The sequence below is a fragment of the Pantherophis guttatus genome, chromosome 1 (genome assembly GCF_059756535.1).
Source record: "Pantherophis guttatus breed Tessera chromosome 1, ASM5975653v1, whole genome shotgun sequence".
Classification (NCBI taxonomy): Eukaryota; Metazoa; Chordata; class Lepidosauria; order Squamata; family Colubridae; genus Pantherophis; species Pantherophis guttatus.
The window spans coordinates 2721632-2744149 of NC_142063.1; the positions used below are offsets into that span (position 1 = coordinate 2721632).

The window sequence follows — 22518 nt, forward strand, 5'->3', positions numbered from 1 at the left end:
TTGAAAGCTTCCAGTGGTGAAGCTCCCACAACCTCTGAAGGCAACTTTTGTTCCATGGATTGATTGCTCTCACTGTCAGAACATCTCTCCTTATTTCCAGGTTGAATCTCTCTCCTTGATCAGTTTCCATCCATTGCTTCTGGTCCTGCCTTCTGGTTCTTTGGAGAATAGTTTGACCCCCCTCCTCTTTTACGGCAGCCCCTCAAATACTGGACAACTGCTATCCGGTCACCCCCTGGTCCTTCTTTTCTCTAGACTGGCCGTGCCAAAAAATCCTGCAACTGTTCTTCGTAAGTTTTAGCTTCCACTCCCCACGTGATCCCAGATATTGCAACCATTATAAATAGATGCCGGCTGAAACCAGGGTTCCCACTGGTGCTATTGGTGCTGGGGGATTCTGGGGCTTTCCGCCCACCACCGCTGTGGGGGGGGGTGGACGAGGGGAGAAGATCGGGGTTTGCACAAACGCACAGGTTAGGGGACAGGTTCACCTGACATCCACCAGCGTGGAGGTGGTTCCCATGGGGCTGGTCAGCGAGATGGCCAGATCTCCCCTCCGGCTGTAAGTGAGCCACAATTGCACCTGGACGTGCTCCAGAGAACGGATGCCTCGGTTTCTCCTCTGGAGGCAGGGAAAGGATGAGACATTCTGGGAGACGGAGAGCCGTGAAGCGATGGCCCTGCCGGAAGACGGAAAAAAGAGAACGGAGGTTCATCTCAGGAGGAAGGGCCTCAATACTAAGTAGTCCTCGGCTTACGACCGCAACTGTGGCATGGTTGCTAAGCGAGTTTTGCTCCACTTTACGACCTTCCTGCCCCCAATTGTTAATAACTGAATCCCTGCAGTTGTGAAGTTAGTAACCCTGGTTGTGAAGCGAATCCGGCTTTCCCAAGGATTTCGTGTGTCCCACCCAAGGGAATCACGTCACCCCGGGGACGTTGCGACGGTCATAAATACGAGTCAGGGGCCAAACCGTCCAAACTTTGATTGCGTGACCATGGGGATGCGGCAAGGGTCTTAAGTGTGAAAAGTGGTCAGAAGTCACTTTTTCTCCCCCCCAGGGCTGTTGTTAACTTCGAACGGTCACTAAAGGAAGTGTTGTAAAGCTGAGGATTTCCTGTACTTTTGCAGGAGAAAATTCTGGCTAGATGATGAGCTTGTTCTGTCCCCAACCACACGCACACACACCAACAGACGTTGAGGAGTTAAAGACCAAACCAGCCGGCAAAATCCTTTTCCTTATGATAACGGAACTTGGCAACAACCTAGTGGCTGCCTGCCAAGAGTTTATTATTTATGAAGAGGAGAGATAACTTCTCCCCACTCCTGGTACATCCAAAGAAACAGCTCAATAATTACGGAGTCAATCAAGTCCAGAGATAATCCAGCAAAGTCTATAGCAAAAAGTCCGGCAATGCAGAATGGCGTGGAAGCTTTCAGCTTTGTTCGTCACAAGGTTTGACTGGCCACCACGCTCCCTTTTATACCCTGTGGGGTGTGGTCCAGTGACTCAGCCTAATCTCGGGCACACCTTTTCTTCTGTTGCGCACACTTATCTCTGTGACGCTGGCGTGGATCCAGACAAGACTCATTACCCTCATCACTGTCCATCTGTGGCTGCGTGGACGTGCTTGGCCCCGGCCCTATCTCTTGCTCTTCGGCGGACACCGAAGGCATTGCCAGAGAGGAGGGTCCTGGAGAGGGAGGCCTTGCCAACTCCTCTCCTTCACTCTCGGAGTCCTCTCCTGCCAATGACACAGGCTCCGGTAACGGAGCCACAACAGAGCTCTAGAATCTACCACAAAGCCCGTGGCTATCTATTAAGTCAAAGTCAAAGGGAAGGGAAGGTTTCCCCTGTCCAGTCATATCCGACTTTAGGGGGTGGTGCACCGGGGGGGGAGGGGGATTCAACCAGTTCAGACTGGTTCGGGCAAACTGGTAGCTACGGCCAGTGGCAGGGCCCGCCCATCTGCTCTGGCGCTATCCCACCTTATACAATCGCCGTGTTTTTGGCACAGCGCGCATGTGTGCAAGGTGCATGCACTCACATTTTTAATTCTGGGCGAACTGGTTGTTAAATTATATGAAGCCCACGTCTGTGGTGCACATACATTAGGGTCTGGTGTAAACTGAACTATAAAGTGGTTGTTGGGTGTGTATCTATCAGGAAAGTGACAGAGAGAGAGAGGGAATCAGAGGGGGGGATGAGAGAGAGAGAAAGAGAGAGAATGAGAATGATTGAGACAGAATGAGAGGGAATGAGCGAGAGAGAGAAAGAGAGCGAATGAGAGACCGAGATTGAGAAAGGATGAAAGAGAGAGAGATTGGGAGAATGAGAAAGAGAGAATGAGACAGATTGAAAGATAAAGATTAAGAGAGAGAATGAGAAGGATTGAGAGAGAGATTGAGAGAATGAGAAAGAATGAGAGAAAGAGAATGAGACAATGAGACAGAAAGAGAGAGAATGAATGAGAGAAAGAGACAGGATGAGAAAGAAAGAGAGAGAGAATGAGGGGGAATGAGAGAGAAGGAGAAAGAAGGAGAAAAGAGAATGAGACAGAAAGAGAGAGAATGAGAGAGAACGAATGAGAGAAAGAGACAGGATGAGAAAGAAAGAGAGAGAGAGAATGAGGGGGAATGAGAGAGAAGGAGAAAGAAGGAGAAAAGAGAATGAGACAGAAAGAGAGAGAATGAGAGAGAACGAATGAGAGAAAGAGACAGGATGAGAAAGAAAGAGAGAGAGAGAATGAGGGGGAATGAGAGAGAAGGAGAAAGAAGGAGAAAAGAGAATGAGACAGAAAGAGAGAGAATGAGAGAGAACGAATGAGAGAAAGAGACAGGATGAGAAAGAATGAGAGAGAGAGAATGAGGGGGAATGAGAGAGAAGGAGAAAGAAGGAGAAAAGAGAATGAGACAGAAAGAGAGAGAATGAGAGAACGAATGAGAGAACAAGAGAGAGAATGAGAGAGGATGAATGAGAGAGAGAGAATGAGGGGGAATGAGAAAGAGAGGATGAGAAAGAATGAGAAAGGAGAATGAGAAAATGAGACAAAGAGAAAGAGAATGAGAAAGAATGAGAGAAAGAGAGAGAGAGAGGATGAGAGGGAATGAGAAAGAGAATGAGAAAGAGAATGAGAAAAGAGAATGAGAGAAAGAGAGAGAGAGAGGATGTTGCAATATTTTCAGGATCAGACTCAATAAAGATAATAGGAGTTAGAGCTTTAAATATATTTCTTTTTAATTATGATAGGCATTCTATATTCACTGAATATTCAAGGTAGAAGCAACGAGAATGGTGAGGGTGGCTCCTTATATATACAAGGGGTGGAGCTAGGAATGGGAGTGGTAAGTTATGAATACATTAAAGTCCAAAGAATAAGTTAACCTCTGATGTTCCATATATACATTATTTACACATTGGAGAATAAGGCATTTACATCTGACAAATCCCCCTCTAAATGCCGGTTCGTTACACAACACCAATTACATTCTGATTCAGGACAATATAATACATATAATTTAGAAGTTAAATATTTGTGTTGTTTAGAAGGTAAGGGTTTTGTTAATATGTCAGCTAATTGTTCAGAAGTATCGCAATGTATTGCTTTAATGAATCCGTCTTGAGACAGTTGTCTCACATGCTTAAACTTTATATCAATATGCCTGGACCTTTGTCCAATTGCATCGGATCTGGATATTTCGATGGCCGCTTTATTGTCTTCATGCATAATAAATGGTAAAGTGGGTTTCTTCCAAACATCAGTGATCAGATCATTGAACCATACAAGGTTATTTGCAGCCTTGGACAAACAAACATATTCCGCTTCTGTAGTAGAAGTGGCTACTAGTTCTTGTTTACCAGTATACCAGTAAACTGGACAATCATTCAATAGAAAAACATAACCAGAAGTACTCTTTCTGCATGATGTATCACCAGCCCAATCTGCATCAGCATAACAAGTAATTTTTGGTTCTCTGTCATTATTGGGTTCCAACATTAAACAAAAATCTAATGTACCCTTCAGATATCTTAGAATTCTTTTGACAGCTTCCCAATGATACAAGGTTGGTTTACTAACATATCTTGACAATAGATTGAGAGGTAATGCAATATCTGGCCTAGTCCAATTAGATATATAAAGGAGTGAACCTATAACTGATCTGTAAAATGTGTTGTCTTTAAACTCAGGGGAAGATTCATCAGTGTTTCTAAGAAAATCAGTTTGCATAGGGGTGTCACAGGTTTTGGCATTATTTAAGTTACATTTGTTTAGGAGTTCGATGATTTTATCTTTCTGTGTAAGTTTGAATCCCCTTTTAGTTTTGTTAATTTGCACACCAAGGTATTTATTCACTTTACCCAGAGATTTCAGTGAGAAGTGTTCATTTAACTTATTTACAAAGATTTCCCTGCTCTCTTTATGCTTTCCAATGTATAAAATATCGTCCACGTAAATTAATACAAATTCAATATGATCATTACTCTTTTTTACAAAGAAACAATTATCAGCAGTGGTGGCGTTGAAATCCATGGTCTTAAGTACTTTTACCAAGCAATCGTACCATCTTTTGCCGGATTGCTTTAATCCGTACAGACTCTTATTTAATAACCAAATTTCGTTCTTATTAGTGTATTGACTGTGTGGTGCTCTTACATATATTTCCTTATCTAATTTTGCATGTAAGTATGCGGTCTGTATGTCATATTGGAATACGTCCAGATTGAGTGCAGATGCTACTACAAGGGCTGTTTTGACACTCTCTGTTCTCACTGTGGGTGAATATGTATCAGTATAGTCTTCTGGATATTTTTGTGCATAGCCTTGTGCAACTAGTCTAGCCTTGTATAAGGTATTGCCTCCTTCTAAGTTCTTAATTTTATAAATCCACCTGGTACCTATAATTGTTTTATCCTTAGGTGCGATCGCAGGTGTGAATACATTTAATCCTTGTAAACTTTCCATCTCTTTTTCCATAGCTAGTTCCCATTTTTCTCTTTCTTCATGTGGAAGTTTCAATACTTCTTCATATGTATTAGGTGTTATTTGTTCTCCATTCATATGCATTATGTAATCTTTGTATTTATTTGGTATTTGGTTTCTATTGTTTCTAATAGTTCTTTCAGGCTTGCTATGGTTATCATGCAAATATCTAGCTTCCTTTTTTGTTAATGTGTCTGTCTTTATTTTATGCTGACTATTAGTCCAAGTTTTGGTTTTGTTCTTACTTTTGTTAATATTTTGATTTTCTGTTGTTCCTTCCTCGCAAGATATCGTATCTTTACATTTATTAGGAAATATTTCATTAAGGTGCAATTTTGACCAATTGGCCTGTTCATGGAACACAGCTGTTCTGGATACTATAAATTTGTTATTACTATCAATAAATCTGTACCCTTTGGTTCCAGTTTCGTATCCCATGAATCTTAATCTCCTGGATACGTTTTCTCCCTTTCTCCTCAATTGTTTAGGTATGTGTACGTCTGCAGTGACTCCAAATATGTGCATGTGTGATAATTTGGGTTTTCTATTGTACATCACCTCATATGGTGTCTTATTCACAATACTGGACCAGGTTCTATTTTGAGTGTAATTCGAATAATGTAATGCCTCTGACCAAAATTGTTTGCCTAAACCAGCATCCTCTAATGTGCACCTAATCATGGTTTGTAGTGTGGAATTTTTCCTCTCTGCAACTCCATTTTGAAATGCAGAAAAAGGATTGGACGTGAAATGTAACATTCCTCTATCCTTTAACCATTGGGAGAATTCTTTAGACATGAACTCACATCCCCTATCTGTCATAATTTGCTTTATTCTGATATTATGTTGTGTTTCTATACGTTTGTAGAATTCCTTAAATTTCTGAAATGTTTCATCCTTGTGCTTTAATGTGTAAACAAAACCATATCGGCTGTAGTCATCCACTATTGTTAAGAAGTAACGTTTTCTATAGGTAATTGAGGGACTTAATGGACCAACTAAGTCCATATGTACCAAATCAAAAATATTGTTAGTTGATCTGTTAGATTTTTTTGGTCTGGGACTGGTTTTTAGTTTGGTGGATTTACATACTGAGCATTCCAAATAATTTTCACAATTTTTTATTTTGACACCTTCTGCGTGTTCAGTCATTTTTTGTACTACAGGAAAGCTTGCATGTCCTAACTTCCTGTGTAAGATGTGAGCACACTCATCATGAATTGGTTTACCTATTTTTGGTTTCTTTTCCTTGTATGTATTTTTGTGATCATGAGTTATTCTACACTCATCATTGTCACTGTTACTGACATTTTCATCATCTGCTTCAATACAATCTTCCATATTTGAATCAATGTTATGTAAACATCTTTCTTTAGTTATCAGATAGGGTAGACCTCCTTTTATCATTACAGTACCTACATTTGTTTTGTTCTTTTCTATAGTTGCTTTCCCTTTTGAGAAAACTATATTGATATCAGATTCTCTGCTTAATTTTATGGCACTTAGTATGTTGTGAGGTATTTCTGGGATTAATAATACCCCCTCTATTTTCCCTAGACCAGGCAAGGTCACATTTCCTTTGCCTAGTACTTGAACCTTTTCTTGATTAGCTACCTTTATCACAAACTTATCTTCTATAAATGAAGATAATATACTTTTGTTGTTGGTGGTGTGATTTGTTGCACCAGAATCAATAAGCCAATTGTTATTCTCATCCTGCTGTGTTCTGGTGCTGTCTTGTTTATTTAGCCCATTCAGTGACCCAGATTTCCTCTCTTTTGAATTTTCTCTACCCCCTCTACCTTCTTTGTAATTTGGTGGACTTCTATATTTGTGTCTATCTGTGGAAGATTGTCTGTAATTATATTTGCTCCTATATTCTGGCCTATGTCTCTCTCTTGAGACTTTGGGACAGTCTCTTCTACTATGTTCCCTGGATCCACAATTGTAGCATCTAAAGGCCTCATTATGTTTATCTTGAAAGACTACTTTCCTAAAAGGTTTGTGGTCTGTTTGGTTACTGGATCGATTTTTTCTTGAATTGTCTTCTGCTATCAATTTGTTAGATAGACTTTCTATGGATAAATATCCCAAATTAATGGTATCTAAGTGTGACATAAAGCTATCCCATGATGGATCAAGTGAATTGATAATAACACTTTTCATTGTTTGATCTGAAATCACTTCCCCCCTCAATTGTAGCTCAGCTCTTATTTTGTTTAGATTTATCAAATGCTCACTTATAGAAACCCCTGGTTTTACTCTAGAGGAAAAGAAATCCTTAGACATTCTTGTGGTTGTAGCTACGCTATCGCTGTGAAATAGATTAAACATGCATTGAATTATTTCTGATACAGTTAGGTTTGGTTTGATGCTATGATACATTGCAGGAGACACGCTAGATATTATTATGAAAAATGCTCTATGATGTAAACAATCTATTTTTAAAGTCCAAGGTCTTCTTGGAGGGCTAGTTATAAAGAATAGTAAATTTTCTTTCATGAAAATAACCTGAAGCTGTTGATACCACTCTTGTAAATTAATGCCATCAATTCTAAGTTTTGGGAAGTCACTGGGTAAGTTACCTACATTATTCTGTTCATTACTTACAACCTGGGGCAGTCCGTGATCTCTCAAGTGCAGGAAATTACAGAACGGCATTGGGATGCTTGCAATGAGTCTGCGCGGTTCTCTGGCCAGTTCAAGTCCTTCTGGGTCGTCTACGTAGTTTCGCACATGCGCGTTGCTCATTTCTTCTTTGGTGGCGTCGTGGAAGGTTCTCTCCCTTTCAGCTCTCTCGATCCGCTCCTCCTCAGATGAGTCGGTCTCTGGCTCGGTTTTTGGGGTTCTGGTGGTGGCGACGGTTCTTTTCTTCTTTTTGTGTGCGTTGGTATTCGATCTTGTCTGTGGTGTAGGGCGAAATCGGCATGGCTCTCTGGGCTCGGGCGTCGTCGCTTTCGAAGTCAGGATGGGAGCGTGCAGGTCTTGAGTCGCCGGTTTGATTTCTTGCTTCTTCGTAGATGTCTTGGTAATTTTCAGTCTTGGCCCAAAAGCAGCAAAAAGTGTTTTCATTGCTGATTTTACTTGAGATTTTGTTAAATCGTCTTCACTTTCTGATTTTGGATCATCTGAAGAGTTTGAGACTTCTTTCTCACTTTCTTCGTCTGATAGTGTTTTTCGCGCCAGAAATTTTGAACTGAGCGTTTTGATTGGCTCTGCTCCATTCTCTTTTGAAGTTCGTTGAAACCAAGATGGCTGCCATTCAAAATTTCGCGCGGGATCACATCTTTTCTTTTTAACAACTATTTTCTCAGTAGTCATCTCACTTACGGTTTTTTGATCTTTGGGTTTTTCTTTAATGACGTTTTTCTCTCTCGCTGCTCCGCTGTTCTTCAGCATCTCCTGGAGGTCCGCGATGAGACTTTCATCATTCTTTTGGCTTTTTAGTATCTTTAATATCTCTGACCTGAGTTCGTTATTTTCTATTTCGATTTCTTTCTGGTCATTATTTTCACTCATTAGTTCTTCTTCTTCAGTGGTGTATTCTTCGGATTCTCTCGAAATCGCATTGGTGGATTCGTTGATCATCTCTTGATCAGTTTCTATTTCTTTGCTGTAGGCCCTGGTGTTGGGCCTATCTTTCTTGGACATTTTTAATTACTTATTGAGTCAATTAACCATCCTCTGCTACCAGATTGTTGCAATATTTTCAGGATCAGACTCAATAAAGATAATAGGAGTTAGAGCTTTAAATATATTTCTTTTTAATTATGATAGGCATTCTATATTCACTGAATATTCAAGGTAGAAGCAACGAGAATGGTGAGGGTGGCTCCTTATATATACAAGGGGTGGAGCTAGGAATGGGAGTGGTAAGTTATGAATACATTAAAGTCCAAAGAATAAGTTAACCTCTGATGTTCCATATATACATTATTTACACATTGGAGAATAAGGCATTTACATCTGACAGAGGATGAGAGGGAATGAGAAAGAGAATGAGAAAGAGAATGAGAATGAGAAAAGAGAATGAGAGAAAGAGAGAGAGAGAGGATGAGAGAGAAAGAGAGAGAGAGAGAGAATCCAATGCTTTCTTACATTGGTTTGTAGACCACCTGGATGAAGCACTTCCGCTGAGGCCGGGTCCTCTGCCACTTCTTGGCCATCTCCACCAAGTGCCCGCCGTTCAATAGCCCGTAGCCGTAGTAGTGGCTGACTGAAAGGAGAAAGAGCTGCTCAGGGAAACCGGCCCGGCCTTCGGATGCCCTCCAGGCGTGCTGGCACCCCGATGGCCCCCCGTGCTGCCACCAGAGCAAAGGGCTCCTTCCCCAGAGGAGGAACCGCCCCCCAGATACTAAGGAACTCTGGCTCTATACACTGCAGCTGGCCTACAGGTAGCCCTCAACTTACGCCCGTCATCGAGCCTGGCAGTGGCGGTCGCAAGTCGTGAGGGAGCTGATGTGGTCGAAAGAGCCAAGATGGCAGCCAGAATGGGGCACTTCTATTTCCCTGATTTTATTTTACTTTATTTTATTTTACTTTATTATTTTTATTTTATTCTATTGATTTTATTTTATTTCACTTTTATTATTTTATTGATTTTGATTTTATTGTTTATTTGATTTTATTGGCTTATTTTATTATTTATTTGGTATTTTATTTTACTTTATTTGACAGATATTTTTATTCATTTTATTTTATTGATTGATTTTATTTTATTATTTATTGGATATTTTTATTTTATTTTACTTTATTTTACTCATTTTATTGTATTGATTTGATTTTATTATTTATTTAATATTTTATTTTATTTTACTTTATTATTTTTATTTTATTCTATTGATTTTATTTTATTTCACTTTTATTATTTTATTGATTTTGATTTTATTATTTATTTGATTTTATTGGCTTATTTTATTATTTATTTGGTATTTTATTTTACTTTATTTGACAGATATTTTTATTGATTTTATTTTATTGATTGATTTTATTTTATTATTTATTGGATATTTTTATTTTATTTTACTTTATTTTACTTATTTTATTTTATTGATTTGATTATTTATTGGATATTTTTATTTTATTTTACTTTATTTTACTTATTTTATTTTATTGATTTGATTTTATTATTTATTGGATATTTTATTTTATTTTATTATTTTACAAACAAACAAATTTTACAGGCCACCCATCTTCCCACAAGGTAAGATGGGCATCGTACAGAATAGATAGAGCTTCAGTTTACTGGTCTGTCTGTTCATCCGTTCGATTTCTACGGTCGCCCATCGCAGTCAAAGACTCCAGGCGCTTTACAATTCAAAAATATATCTATTGCAATAAAAAAAATGCTAAAACAAAAACCGTTGTAATAACAACAATAAAAACAAGAGAAGCATCCAAAATAAATAGCTCACAGCCTGGATAGCTCACAGACAGAGCACTATAATTTAATACCAGCTGTCTGCAATTAAAGTAAGATCGAATCTCGCCAGGCTCAAGGTTGATTCAGCCTTCCATCCTTTCTAAGGTAGGTAAATTGAGGACCCGGTTTGTGGGGGCAATAAGCTGACTTTGTATAAATATACAAAAGTATGAAGGCTATTGCTTAACGCACTGTAAGCCGCCACTGTAACGCACTGTAAGCCGCTATTGCTTAACGCACTGTAAGCCGAAGAAGGGCGGTATATAAATCATATATATATATATATATATATATATATATATATATATATATATATATATATATATATATATATATATATATATATATATATATATATATATATATATATATATATATATTTTGGGGGGCCCATTTGGCCCACACATTTGGGGGCCCAGACTCGGCACCCCAGGTTTTTAGGGATTTATGAAAGGTGGACAGAGTTGGGGACTGTCCTGATCTCTGAAAGGAGGATGTTCCCTAGAGGAGGAGCAGAGAAAGCCCGGTTCAACGGAAACTTCATGGCTGCCATCTTGATTCTTTTCCTGCTGTCACACCCCCACCCCGTGTTCTGCCCCAGCTACGGACCCCAAAGAACGCAGCACACCCAAAGTCTGTACAAATCTTAGTTTACTAAATTAAATCAGTCTTTTTCAAATAAAGGCTGTTATTTAACTTTCTTAACAGCCTACAAGAATCCAAAGAATAAATAATCGTAATCTTACTAGGGTTGGCAGAAAGCCCAGAACCAATTTGCAGGAAACTAAGATCAGGACGCGAAGGAATGTGAACGAAGTTGTTCCCTGCAAATTGCCTCAGTCGTCGTCCTTCCTTAAATAGGCTAGGGGAGTGGCCAATTAACCCCAAGCCTTACTCTAGAGGAGACCTCCTCCTGAGGAGCCACTCCTGCCTTTTGGCAGCTCTGCGTGCCCGTGAATTGAGAAGAGGCTCCTCCTCTTCTTCCTCTTCACTTATGGGAGCTTCTGGAGGTTCTGAAGGCCCTGGCTGAATCCCTGCCTCTGGCACCACATCTTCTCCAGCCTCCTCACTGTCCGACTCGAGTGCCAGCTGCACAGGCTGCTGGCGCAGCACCACACCAGCCTCCTCGCTGTCAGAATCAGCTACTAGATGCACAGGCCGCTGACGGGCCTCAACACCCCAAGGGTCTCTTGTGGCTGGCTGGGAGGACACAGCCTTCCTCACCCAAAAGTGGTACGGACCTTCCCGGAAAACGGTTGGGCCCAGCCTCACCTTTGCGCCCCACTCCATTCAGGACCCAGTCGTTCGCCTGCAGGTGAGCTGGGCTGGAAGCTCTTACCACCAGGTGCTGCATGTCTCTCCAGGTCAGAGCTGGGCTAGAAGCACAAAGGGAGGGGAGGTGGGGGGAGGGAGAGAGAAAACCATCCAGACTTTTGCTATAAGGTATGTCCTGCAAGGTGGGAGGGAGGGGGGGCAGGTCCCCCAGCTTCCTCTGCCCATATAGACCAGACTACAATTCTTTATTGGCCAAGTGTGACTGGACACACGTTATCTGTGATAAGGGCAGCCAGTTGGGGCTAGTGGTGAAGGCACCTAGGCTAGGAAGCAGGTGATGGTGAGTTCTAGTCCTACTCAGCCACAAAAGCTAGCTGAATGACTGGACCACAATCACTAGGAGACTGTGAGTTCTAGTCCCACCTCAAGAATGAAAACCAACTATCACCAGGGACTGTGAGTTCTAGTCCCACCTTAGACATGAAAGGCAACTGGGTGACTTTGGGCCAATCACCAGGAGATTGTGAGTTCTAGTCCCACCTTAGACATGAAAGGCAACTGGGTGACTTTGGGCCAATCACCAGGAGATTGTGAGTTCTAGTCCCACCTTAGACATGAAAGGCAACTGGGTGACTTTGGGCCAATCACCAGGAGGTTGTGAGTTCTTGTCCCATCTTAGACATGAAAGCCAGCTGGGTGACTCTGGGACAATCACCAGGAGACGGTGAGGTCTAGTTTCACCTTAACCATGAAAGCCTGCAGGGTGACTTTGGGTCAATCCATCTCTCTCCACCCAACCCACCTCACCTGTTTTTTGTTGTGAGAAAAAGAAGCGGAAGGTGTGTTGGATAATGTTGGCCACCTTGAGTTATTTGTCAAAATAATAAAAGACGGGATAGTGTAACATAACATAAACATAACATAAACATAAAGTAACATATACATACAGTAGTGGCCAAAATTGTGGAAACCTTTTGGGGAAAGTGTATTTTTGAGCTTTGATGGCTAATAACACCACTTTTTTTTTGGAGTTTCAAGAGAATCCTAGTCCACTGCTGGAATAGCCTGGGAAGAGCCCAGACCTTCACCCCATGGAAAATCTATGGAGCCCACTAAAGAAACTGGTTAGTCAGCAATAAAACCCAGTTAATAGAAGCCATCATTCCATCTTGGTTTCACATTAGAACAGCTGCAGAACTAAAAGGCTTGGTTCCCTCCATGGGAAGACGTTGTAAGGCCGCAATTCATGCTACAGGTTACCCAACTAATCTGTAGGATTAACTGACATGGGGAACATTTTTGTATATCTCTTTTTTTCTACGTGTTTCACTTTCCTTCTTTATACTTTTATCAGGTTCGCCTGATCCGCCAGTTGCGTCCCTTTCTGGATCGGGACGCCTTGCGCACGGTCACTCATGCCCTAGTTACCTCCCGTATGGACTACTGTAATGCTCTCTACATGGGGCTCCCCTTGAAAAGCACCCGGAGGCTCCAACTGGTCCAGAACGTAGCCGCGCGGGTGATTATGGGCGCAGCTCGTTACGCCCATGTAACACCTCTCCTACGCGAGCTGCACTGGCTCCCGGTGGTCTTCCGGGTGCGATTCAAGGTGTTAGTCATCACCTTTAAAGCGCTCCATGGCTTAGGACCTGGGTACCCACGAGACCGTCTTTTGCCACCAATAGCCTCCCACCGACCAGTTCGTTCTCACAGGGAGGGACTACTCAGGGTACCGTCAGTCAAATTATGTCGACTGGCGACTCCCAGGGGGAGGGCCTTCTCTGTGGGGGCTCCAACCCTTTGGAATGAACTGCCCCCGGAGATACGGAATATCCCTGATCTCCGTGCTTTCCGCCGTGCCCTCAAGACCCTGATGTTCCAACAGGCGGGGCTAAACATATGAACATGTGAATGAATTTTTTAAATGTGATCTAATTCTGGGTTTTATTTAATTGACCAAACTAAGTAATAATTTTAATTAGCAATTTTATGATGTTTGTGTGTCTATATTTTTCTTGACTGTACACCGCCTTGAGTCCTACGGGAGAAAGGCGGTATAGAAATATAATAAATAAAAATAAATAAATAAATAAATACTGTCACTGCTATTCTAATAGCAAATCCTTCCTAAAAGTTATGGCATTACATTCTTGATTAAATTATCTTTTCACTGATAATATAATTTTAGGGTACTACTCCAAAAAAAAAAGTGGTGTTATTAGCTAGTTTTAGAAAATACACTTTTCCCAAAAGGTTTCCACAATGTTGGCCACTACTGTAAACATAACATAGAACATAAACCATAACATAAACCATAACATAAAACACTGGTTCAGCTAAGAAGCCAGCATTTGGGACTTTCTCTATTGCTTCACCCCGTTTCCTTCCAGAAGGCCAGTTTAGGCCAGGGGTTTTCAAGCTCGGCCACTTTATAAAACGCACAAACTTCATCTCCCAGAATTCCACCTAAAAGCCACTTACTTGGCCTCCAAAGCCAGGGCAATCAGGCCAGCTGCCAGGGGAGCCGAGGCGGAGGTCCCCGTATGAGTCCCTGTGCAGGTGTGTCGCAGGTCTGTAGTCACCTGGAGAGAGAATCGAACAGCATCGAAGGGACCGACGTTAAGGCCCTTTTCCTCTTTTCCAAGGCTCGTTCCGCTTAAGCCTCTAGTCCTCAGGGGAGTGACTACGTCTCTTTCCCCATCCCCATCCCGCCCCCCACGGTCTGGTCAGCGGCTGTGCTTCCATCCCGCTCTTCCTCCCACCGTCCTTCTTCCTCCCAACAATTGTGTACGGCCTGTGACTTCCTCAGAGCTGCCAAGGAAAAGGGCTGGAAGAGGAAGGAGAAGAAAAGACGACAGATTTTATTTGAAAAACCTATTTGTGGAATGTCCGGTTTCTGGGACCCCCTGCCTCCCACCGACAAATATTCGTTTCGTTTGACTCGTCTCTAGAAGTGAAGCCGAAAGGGCTAAATCAACGTGGATATATTCTGCGCGCAGTCTCCCGCTTGGGCAGGTCCCAACTTTCTTTTAATTTTTTTAAAAAAGAGCTCTTTTGTAGGAACTCAAGCCGCCAGCAAACTCGCACTCAGGTCTGCTTCCCACGGAGAATGCCCGGAGGATTGGAAGCTTCCTGGCTTTTAGAGACATTTCATTTTATTTAATTTGTATACCGCCCTACTCCCGAAGGACTCAGGGCGGTGAACAGGCACAGAATAAAACACATAGAATACAAAAATTAAGAGCAAAAGTAAAATCGAATTAAATCAATTTAGCCCAAGACAAATTTAAAACCCCAGGTTAAGAACAAATTAAAATTTACATTAAAAAAAAGAATGGGAAAGGTTAGGCCAGACCAGCCTGGTGAAATAAAAAGGTCTTAAGAGCGGGGCGGAAGGTGCGTAGATCCGGGATCCTCCGTATTTCCGGGAGGAGCTCGTTCCAGATAGTATCTAGATAGACATGGGAGAAGGGATCAAAATCCCCCGAAAGTAAAAGACACTACAGAAGATACTACATGGAATATAAATATAAAGTCACTGGGGTGGTTTTTTATATACGAAAATACTTATTATTGATGGGGGCAGATGGTAATTGAAGATACTGAATATACTGTTGGAAGCTGAACCTGATATTACCCTAACATGGGCGATGGAATTAATAATCCAGTTGAAAGACATTACAGAAGATATTATATAGATTACAAATTTAAAGTCATTTGAGGATTTTATTTATATATGGAAATATCTTTTAGTGGTGTGGTGTGGGCAGAAGAACAAAGATATTAAAAATATTATGTATGGTAGACCTGTAGGAAAATGGGTGGAGATAGGTTAGGTTACTGATTGTTTAGTTTAGGAAAAGGGATGTTATGTTTAGATATAAATACATGCAAAGTATTTGAATTAAGAGATATATGTTTGGGGGTGGAGGAAATGGGTAGATTATGAGTTGAATAAATGCCAAATTAGGATTTATTATATAGTGTTATAGCTGAAGGTTGCTTTGAAATGTATAGTATAGTATAGGGGGGATATAATAATAATGTTAGAAAGAAATGGTTAGCATGTGGGGGGTGGTGTAAAAGGATGGTAAAGTATTATATAATTTGATGTTAATCTGGATTTTATTTTGGAGAAGTCATGGGGGGAGGGGAGAGTGAGGGGGGGTTAGGGTGGAGGGGGGAAAATGGGGAAAAAATCTATATTTGAAAAAATGAGCAAAGTGTAGAGGAAGATTAATAGGGTCATAAAAGAAGACTGTAAATAAAATGTAGAAACTCCTACAATCCAGCAGATCAGAAATACAATATTGAAACAAAATCCCCCGAAAGGAGGCAGAGGAAAAATCTGCCTGCGGGGACTTCAAGAGCAAGAATTCACTGGAGCATAATGCAGCCGGGGATCGAGCGTTGCTGGGTCAGATCTGGGGGATCAACTCAGGGGCGCTGTCCAATGGAACAGCCTGCCTCCCGGAGTTGCCGGGTGCTCCATCCCTGGAAGTTTTCCCTGGAGGTTATCACCGTTTGTGATAAGGTCTTCTGCCTAAGGCAGGGGGGCTGGACTAGAAGACCTCCAAGGTCCCTTCCAGCTCCAGGATTCTTATGTTCCTGGATGGGAAGATGCCAAGGGGGCTCAGAATAGCCACAAGGGATGCAAATGGGAATGGGGCTGGAGTATGGCTAGGAGAGGGCACTTCCCCCAGAAGGAAAGCAAACCCTATTTCTCCAAGAATACAGCTGCTGATCTGCCAGCTCTCTCTCTTCCCCCATTTCATTCATTCAGAATAGAGCTGGAAGGGACCTTGGAGGTCTTCTAGTCCAGCCCCCTGCTCAAACAGGAGATCCTATAGTATAAGAAGAGACTTGATTGTCTTCACTGTTAGGAAGTTTCTCCTTAATTCCAGGTTTGCTTCTCTCTTTGATTAGTTTCCATCCATTGTCTCTTGTCCTGCCCCGCTGGTGCTTTGGAGAATAATTTGTCCCCCTCCTCTTTGTGGCAGCCCCTCAAATATTGGAAGGCTGCTATCATGTCACCTCTAAGTCCTTCTTTTCTCTAGACTGGCCAAAGCCAAATCCTGCAACCGTCCTTCGTGTGTTTTAACCTCCAGGCCTTTCATCATCTTCGTTGCTCTTCTCTGCACTTTTTCCAAAGTCTCGACGTCTTTTTCGTAATTGGGTGACCAAAACTGGATGCAGTACTCTAGGTGTGGCCTTACTAAGGCTTTATAAAGCTGTACTAAGACTTCATCTGATTTTGATTCTGTCTCTGTTTATGCAACCAAGGATCGTCTTGGTTTTTTTTTTTTTTGGCTGCTGCCAAAACACGGCTGGCTCATGTTGAAGGACCTAAGTCTTTCCCCTTTTTAAATAGAAATTTTAAATCTGGTTTTAAATTATTGGGGTTTTAAATTTGTTCAGCCAAATTATTTAATTTGTTTTAGTTTATTTTAAAAAAAAAAATTTAAATTTGATTTATATGCCGCCCTTCTCCGGAGACTCAGGGCGGCTTACAGTGCATTAAGCAATAGCCTTCATCCTTTTGTATATTTATACAAAGTCAGCTTATTGCCCCCACAAACTGGGTCCTCATTTCACCTACCTTAGAAAGGATGGAAGGCTGAGTCAACCAGATACCAAATTTTGTATCTATATGTTTCATTCTATGGCTGTTCACCGCCCTAAGTCCTTCGGGAGTAGGGCGGTATACAAATTCAATAAAATGGAAAAAAAATGAAATGAAGGGATCGTCCATTAGGACTCCCAAGGTCCCTCTCGCAGTTCCTGTTTTTGAGCCAGATTGCACCTAATCTGTACTTGTCCCTTTTGGCTTTTTCCTGCCCAGGTGTAAAAAAACTCACCTGTATCTTTCAGAGCCCATTTCAGTGGAGAAGAAAGAGACAGAATAACAGAATAACAGATCCCCCCCCTTGCCCGCCCACCCCTCGTCCGAGAGCCTCACAATCTGCTTCTCGCCCTTGGCCCCGCTGCTGTAGGTGGCAGTGAGGGTGGAGGCACAGGCCTCGGTGTACCACGGCACCCGGCCACTTTCCGTGGTGCTGCCCACAGACAAGGTGTAGATGCTGTTGGTGTAGCCGTCACAGTTGCAGTTGTCCTTCCGAAGACCGCCGTTCCCGGAAGCCCAGACGAAAACAGAGCCCAGCCCTCCGCGTCCCTGCGGGGAGAAGGCAGACAGGGGAGATCTCCAGTCAAATTTCATTTCATTTCATTTTCATTTTATTAGATTTCTATACCGCCCTACTCCCGAAGGACTCAGCCAAACAATAAAAACACATACAATACAAAGTTTAAAAAATAGAATAAAATCAAATTAAATAATTTTGGCCCTGACAAATTTAAAACCCCAAACTTTTAAAACCAATTTAAAATTGAATATATAAAATACTAAAAGATATTTAAAATTTTAAAAATCTTTTATAAAAGAGGGGGGAAATTAGGCCAGGCCGGCCTGGTGAAATAAAAAGGTCTTTAAGGCGCGGCGGAAGGTGCGCAGATCCGGGATCCTCCGTATCTCTGGGGGGAGCTCATTCCAGATAGTAGGTGCTCTCCCCTTGGGGGAGAGGAATGCAGGAAGTCCTCAACTTACAATGGTTCATTTAGTGACCGTCCCAAGTTTCCACGGCGCCGAAAAACGGCCATTTTTTTTCACACTTTATTACCGTTTGCAACAAACCCAGGGGATTAAATTTCAATATTTATGGCACTTTCGAGCCCCTTGGGGTTCGCTCTGGGTTCAGTTCCAGTTTAAGGAGATACGGGGAACTTGTGCTGCCCTCATCCAGCCGAACAGACGGATCTAGAACAACGGTCCATGGTCAACGGACCACGGGATAATTCCCTACGGCCAACTTGCCGCGGGACAAAAGTTAGGTGATATCAAAGAAACGGTGGAATAGAACCGTGAAAGGAAGGATGCAAAAGGAGGGGCAAAATGAAATGGGGATGACAAGAAGTAAAACATTTTTAAAAATCATTTTAAATAAAGTTATTGAATTGTCCCAGGGGAAGTTAGCCATGGCGAGTTGGCTAAAGCAGCAGCACTAGACTTATATAAAGCACTTTTTAGTGCTTTACAGCCCTCTTTAAGAGGGCTACAGAGTCAGCCTGTTGCCCCCAACCATCTGGGCCCTCATTTTACCCACCTCGGAAGGAAGGACAGAAGGCTGAGTCAACTTTGAGCCTGGTGAGAATTGAACTGCTGACACTCTGACAGGAATGCAGAGTTAGCCTGCAAGGCTGCATTCTAACTGCAGTCTTGCAGGCTAACTGCACCACCATGGCTTCCTTCCTTCCTTCCCTTCCTTCCTTCTTTCCCTCCCTTCCTCTCTCCCTCTTTCCCTCCCTCCCTTCCCACTTAGCACTTAGACTTATATACCGCTTCACAGTGCATTAAAGGCCTCTCTAAGCGGTTTACAGAGTCTCACCCTCAACAATCTGGGTCCTCATTTTACCAACCGTGAATGACAGAAGCCTGAATCAACTTTCAACAGGTCAGGATCAAACTCCTGGCAGTGGGCAGAGTTAGCCTGCAAAGCTGCATTGTAACTAGTGTGCCACCATGGCCCTCCCTCTCTCTGCACTTAGATTTATATATCGCTTCACAGCCCTCTCTAAGTGGTTTACAGAGTCAGCCTCTTGCCCCCAAGCATCTTGGTCCTCATTTTAACATCGTTGGAAGGACGGAAGGCTGAGTCAACCTGGAGCCGGTCAGGATCGAACTCCTGGCAGTGGGCAGAGTCAGCCTGCAATGCTGCATTCTCGCCACTCTGCCACCGGAGCTCTATGGCGAATCGGCCGTGGCAAGTTGTCCCATTCCAGATCAGAGGCACCTCCATCCCCCAAAAGCAGAGGCTGGCAAACGCAGGGACTCCCTCCCCACTCTCACATTGGCTACCCCCTTGTGAAAGGCCTCTCTGGCCAGGACCCCCGGGCCGTCCACCGTCTTCCCGTCATCCTCGGGACCCCAGCTGGCGCTGTAGATGTCGATGTGCTGTGGCTGGAGACTCAACGACTGGGCCTCCACGATATCGTTCACGTCGCCATCCAGCATCCTCACGCCTGGAAGGAGAACAAGAAGGAAGGAAGGAGACATTCGGCAAAGTTCTTCCTTTGTCTGGGCTGACAGGCTTCTGTTCTCAGACGCTATCAAAGCTCAGAATGGAAAATCAAATGGTAGATGTGTTGCAGATGTTACATTCCCTCCCTCCCTCTCTCCTTCCTCCCTTTCCTTCCTTCCTAGAACTTTAAGCTGTGTGGACTTCAACTCCCAGAATTCCCCAGACAGCTATGCTACAAATCTCCTAGGTGTACCGCAGATGTTTCATTCATTCATTCATTCATTCATTCATTCATTCATTCATTCATTCATTCATTCATTCATTCCATTCATTCATTCATTCACTCACTCATTCATTCACTCACTCATTCATAGAACTTTAAGCTCTGTGCACCTCAACTCCCAGAATTCCCCAGCCAGCTATGCTACAAATCTCCTAGGTGTACCGCAGATGTTTCATTGATTCATTGATTCATTGATTCATTGATTCATTCATTCACTCACTCACTCACTCACTCATTCATAGAACTTTAAGCTGTGTGGACCTCAACTCCCAGAATTCCCCAGCCAGCTATGCTACAAATCTCCTAGGTGTACCGCAGATGTTTCATTGATTCATTGATTCATTGATTCATTGATTCATTCATTCACTCACTCACTCACTCATTCATAGAACTTTAAGCTGTGTGGACCTCAACTCCCAGAATTCCCCAGCCAGCTATGCTACAAATCTCCTAGGTGTACCGCAGATGTTTCATTCATTCATTCATTCATTCATTCATTCATTCGTTCGTTCGTTCGTTCGTTCATTCATTCATTCACTCATTCATTCATAGAACTTTAAGCTGTGTGGACCTCAACTCCCAGGATTCCCCAGCCAGCTATGCTACAAATCTCCTGAGGTGTGCTGCAGATCTATCTTCCTTCCTTCCTTCCTTCCTTCCTTCCTTCCTTCCTTCCTTCCTTCCTTCCTCCCTCTCTCTTTCTCTCTCTCTCTCTCTCCTTTCTTTCATATTCATAGAACTTTAGGCTGTGTGAACTTCAACTCCCAGAATTCCCCAGCCAGCTATGCTACAAATCTCCTAAGGTGTGCTACAGATCTTCCTTCCTTCCTTCCTTCCTTCCTTCCTTCCTTCCTTCCTTCCTCACCATTTCTCATGTGATCAAAATTCAGGCGCTTGGCGACTGCTTCGTATTTACGACGGTCGTAGTGTCCCGGGGGGGGGTGTCACATGGTCCCCCCTTTTGCAACCTCCTGACCAGTGGGGAATGCCAGATTCACTTAACAACCGGGTGATTTAACAATACAATGATACACTTAACAACGGTGGCAAGGAAGGTCGTAAAAGGGGGCAAACCCCCAGCCAGACAAAGACCCTGGGAACTGAAGTCCACAACATCTTTAAAACTTTTAACCTGTGTGGGCTTCAATTCCCAGGATCCCCCAGCCAGCAAGTACGTGGCATGTAAACCATTCCCGTTGGCGTTATGGATTCCAGGTACAGGAATTCAGAACTTTCCACACGGACCCAGAATTTTCCACCCGTGTCCAGCCTCCCCCCGCACCCCGGGACCTTGTTCTGCCCCAGCTACGGACCCCAAAGAACGCAGCACACACCAAGTCCGTTCAAACCTTAGTTTACTGAATAAACCAGTCTTTTACAACAACGGCTGTTAATTAACTGCATTAACAGCTGCCAAGAATTCAAAGAATAATAACTGAAAGCTTACTGTGGTTGGCAGAATGCCCAGAAGCAATTTGCAGGAAGCTGATTAGATAAGCAAGACAAGACGCGAAGGAATGTGAACGAAGTTGTTCCCTGCAAATTGCTTCAGTCGGCGTTCCTCCTTAAATAGGCTAAGGGAGTGGCCAATTAGCCCCACGCCTTACTCTCGAGGAGACCTCTTCCTGAGGAGCCACTCCTGCCTTTTGGCAGCTCTGCGCACCCGTGAATTGAGAAGAGGCTCCTCCTCTTCTTCCTCTTCACTTATGGGAGCTTCTGGAGGTTCTGAAGGCCCTGGCTGAGTCCCCGCCTCTGGCACCACATCTTCTCCAGCCTCCTTACTGTCTGACTCGAGTGCCAGCTGCACAAGCTGCTGGCGCAGCACCACACCAGCCTCCTTGCTGTCTGAATCAGCTACTAGTTGCACAGGCCTTGTTCGGGCCACAACAGACCCTCTTGTGACGCACCTGACAGCTCATGCCTACTCTAAAAGCACAGAGAGGTCTCATACCCCCAATTTTGGCCCCGTACGCGATACCGGCTCCACAGACGTGGTTGTTAGCGGCAGCGGCGACCTCTCCTGCGCAGCGTGTTCCGTGCCTGAAAGAAGAAAGGGCCAAAGAGAGAATAACAGAATCGCAGAAAGGGGACCTTGGAGGTCTTCTAGTCCAACCCTTTGCTCAAGAAGGAGACCCCTGTTATCATTCGGGACAACGGCTGTCTAATCTCTTCTTCAAAACCTCCAGCAATGGGAGCAACCACAATTCTGGGACCCAAGGCGTTCCACGTTTTTAACGTGAGGGGGTGGCAGGTCTTTTGTTTTTCAGCTGGCCAAATCCTGCTCCTTCCCTGCTGCAAAGCTCCAGGCTGATTTCTCTCGAGTCACAGAGATCAGAGATCTGTGATGAGATCATTTCAGGCCGCAAACGGGGCCCCCCGAAGATCCAGACCCTTATCTCTGAATATGTACATCTACATGGTAGGATCAGTTGGAGAACCCACTGCAATTAGAATAGAATCGAATGAGCTGGAAGGGACCT

The 22518-nt window shown here is 43.1% G+C and overlaps 1 protein-coding gene across 1 annotated transcript in view; it reads right to left on the reverse strand.

The window, feature by feature from the left end:
- The window catches only part of PCSK4 (proprotein convertase subtilisin/kexin type 4), a 43670-nt gene that overhangs the window by 8614 nt on the left and 12538 nt on the right, over nt 1-22518 (reverse strand). Inside the window, exons 6-12 of the mRNA XM_087893827.1 lie at nt 21990-22078; nt 19584-19756; nt 17640-17852; nt 14162-14262; nt 11678-11781; nt 9082-9199; nt 492-680 (exon numbers count right to left, since the gene is read on the reverse strand). Of these exons, the coding sequence (XP_087749953.1) occupies nt 492-680; nt 9082-9199; nt 11678-11781; nt 14162-14262; nt 17640-17852; nt 19584-19756; nt 21990-22078 (987 nt within the window). The remainder of the gene's footprint in view (nt 1-491; nt 681-9081; nt 9200-11677; nt 11782-14161; nt 14263-17639; nt 17853-19583; nt 19757-21989; nt 22079-22518) is intronic.